The 2,920-nt window shown below is 54.2% G+C and overlaps 1 protein-coding gene across 1 annotated transcript; it reads right to left on the reverse strand.

The window, feature by feature from the left end:
- Window positions 1-1,763: 1,763 nt before the first annotated feature.
- LOC117184862 (glycine-rich cell wall structural protein 1.8) lies at window positions 1,764-2,511 on the reverse strand. The gene has a single exon (XM_033383926.1). It carries the CDS (start codon window positions 2,432-2,434, stop codon window positions 1,766-1,768), a length of 669 nt encoding a protein of 222 aa, XP_033239817.1. The 5' UTR covers window positions 2,435-2,511; the 3' UTR covers window positions 1,764-1,765.
- Between the last annotated feature and the right edge of the window lie 409 nt (window positions 2,512-2,920).

Raw genomic sequence — 2,920 nt, forward strand, 5'->3', positions numbered from 1 at the left:
GCCCAACGGTAAACACTCTTGAATTGAGTCTGCGAGACACTCAAGAGGGGGGAGGGGGGGGGGGGGGGGCAGCGGAGTCCGCTGGGAGGCAGACGCGTTGAATGTGGCATAAAGCCACCCGAAAATACAGTTGACGGAAGCGCGACATGCGGCACCCTCCAGTGAGCTCGGCGATTCAGCGTATCTGTTGGATTCCCTTCTTGTTGTTCTTGGATAAACACGCAATTTTCCACTTCTTGGCCGACTGCCTGCCCGCCCCGCACGTGCTGCTTAGGCGGACCAACAATAAAAACAATCAGTCAATAAGTAAAATTAAAATAATAACAAATTTTCGTGAAAGAAGCACCAGACAAATATAATCAACGAAGAGCAGGAATTTCAGCCAGCAATGGGGGTGGGGCAGGGGGCAGGGGGCGGGGGGTGGTGCAAAATCTGTACATTTTTCCATTTAAGTCGTAAAAATAATTTCATTTAGCCCCAAAAAGGGGGGGGGGGGGTGGAGAGGGGGAGGGGGATGCTCTGTGTTTAGAGATGCTCGGCGTAAGAATATTAAGTAATGGCTGTTGGGGGAATGTTCTCTGGGATTTTTGTTTGTTTATAAAATCAGCAACAAGTTGAATTTGATTTTTTTTTTCTGCTGCCGATTGGAAATCGTATTCGAAATCGAAATCGAATAAATATGTTTAATGATTGTTTTTATAATTCCCGCGAAGGCGAAAAGAATTGCGCAATCCTGCCCACCGCCCCCCCGCCCCCAAAACAAAAATCAATACATAAATAGAGTAGGGAAAAGGGGGGGGGAGGTATATCATATCTGCCCCAGTCCCCTGCTCCTCCTCTTCTGTGCAACAAATTGGTTTTCGCCTTTGGAATTGCTCATTTTTTTCCTTTTTTTTCTTTTTTCCTTTTTTTTTTGGGCTACGGAAAGTTTTTCCCTTTTTTTTTGTCGAAAAGAAAGTCCCAGATATATCCTTTTCTTGTGCCACTCTCTCATTGTCGCCCCGTCGTTTCATGCCACAGAAGAAACGAAGAGGGGGAGGGGCAGGGGGGCAGGGGGTGGGGGGGAAATTGTTTTGGCCCCCAAACGCGGGAGCGAAGGCCTAATCAAGTAACCCGAACACGTTCTTTGTTAGATTTATATGGAAAATATATATTTTTATACATGCAACCCAAGGACCCAGACCCCACCCCTCCCTCCACCCCCCGCCCCCTGCTGCGGGGGTGGAAAGCTTTCTTGCAAGGCTGGGGGCTGTGGGTGGGGCATGTGGCAGCGGCAGTGGCAGCGGCTAGACTTTGCCGCGTAGTCAAAAGTGATATTTTACATATTTTCCACCGACATTTCTTTTTCCCCCTTCTTTCTCTTTCGTTCTGACTGCTCCTTTTTTTCCAGCTTTTGCTTGAATTTTATTACTTAACGGTTAAGTGTGCTTCTTGGGCGGGCAGGGGGTGGTGGGGGGGGCTGTGGGGTAGGAGGGGATTTCCTTCATTTTGCCTCTTCTTTGGCTTGCAAGTTTTTTCTGTGTTTTTTTTTGTGTTTTTTTCTGTTTTAAAATTGAAAAGTTGTAAAAGGATTTCCCCCCCCCTCCTCCCCTTTGTTGGGTTGGAAAATTAAACACTTTCTTCTTGGGGAAAAAAATGATCAAACAAAAAGCTTTTATTTCAACAAAAAATATACTCGTAAATGTATCTTGTGGATGTGACGCAGAGATGGAACAATGGGGGATGGGGGGGGATGATGCGGGGGGTGGGGGTGGTGCTATCACAATTACCAGCTGCCGCCACCGCCGCCGCCCTGCGCCCAGCCACCAGCTGGAGCCCATCCGGCGGCCTGACCACCGCCCTGCGCCCATCCGCCGCCGCCGCCAGCTCCAGAATCCGATTCGGAGATGATTTTGATGATCTTGACAGCCGAGGAGGCATCACCGCCGCCGCCGCCGCCACCGGAGGCCCAGCCGCCGCCGCCAGCACCGCCGGAGGACCAGCCACCACTGGAGGCACCACCCGAGGACCAGCCACCACCGCCATGTCCTCCGGAAGGCGCCTGCTGGGAGATGATTTTGATGATTTTGATCTCCTGGCCGCCGCCGCCTCCATAGCCACCGCCGCCTCCATAGCCACCGCCGCCCGACTGCCAGCCACCGCCGCCGCCGCCTCCTCCCAACTGCCAGCCGCCGCCTCCACCTCCTCCTCCTGACTGCCAGCCGCCTCCTCCGCCTCCTGAGGGAGCACTCTCGTGGATCACTTTGATGACCTTCACAGGAGCAGCAGCACCATGATCATGTCCGCCACCGCCGCCGCCGCCGCCATAGCTGTAGCCACCGCCGCCGCCGCCTCCATGGGATCCATGGGAGTCGCCTCCGCCGCCTCCTGAGCCACCAATGAAGCCGGCATGGGCAACGGCGCCAAGGGCCAGTAAGCAGACAAAGATTTTCATGACGATGATGTTGACCTGTTGGAGATGAGCCAAGGCGGTGAACTGATGCCACAACCAGAGCGGATCATTGCTTTTATAGAGCATTTCGGTCGCCACGTAAAACGCAGACGCAGACGCCGATCGGCCTTGGACGGCAGCACGAACGGTGGCCGGAAGCGGAGCAGCGGAGCAGCAGAGGGTGCTCCAGGCCACAGGCCGCGGCAGAGGCTCGAGTGGCAGCGAAAGCCAACGGCGTGGCGTCGGTGGGTTGATGTCAAGACGACGCCGCCGCCGCCTATAACTTATTTTCATGCGAAATGTGGCTTACATCAGAGGAGGGCATAAAGCGTTTGGAAAGAGGGGCCAGGCAGGGGTAGGGAGGAGGGAGGACCATGTCAGGAGGTCTGGGAGGTGCCTGGGAATCGGGAGCGTGGAGCAGTCCCTTTCTGGGGCCTCCAGTGCCCAAGGATGCCCTCTCATCTCATCCCAAAGGTGAGGGCATTCGCT

This window comes from Drosophila pseudoobscura, chromosome X, assembly GCF_009870125.1.
Source record: "Drosophila pseudoobscura strain MV-25-SWS-2005 chromosome X, UCI_Dpse_MV25, whole genome shotgun sequence".
In the NCBI taxonomy this organism is placed as follows: Eukaryota; Metazoa; Arthropoda; class Insecta; order Diptera; family Drosophilidae; genus Drosophila; species Drosophila pseudoobscura.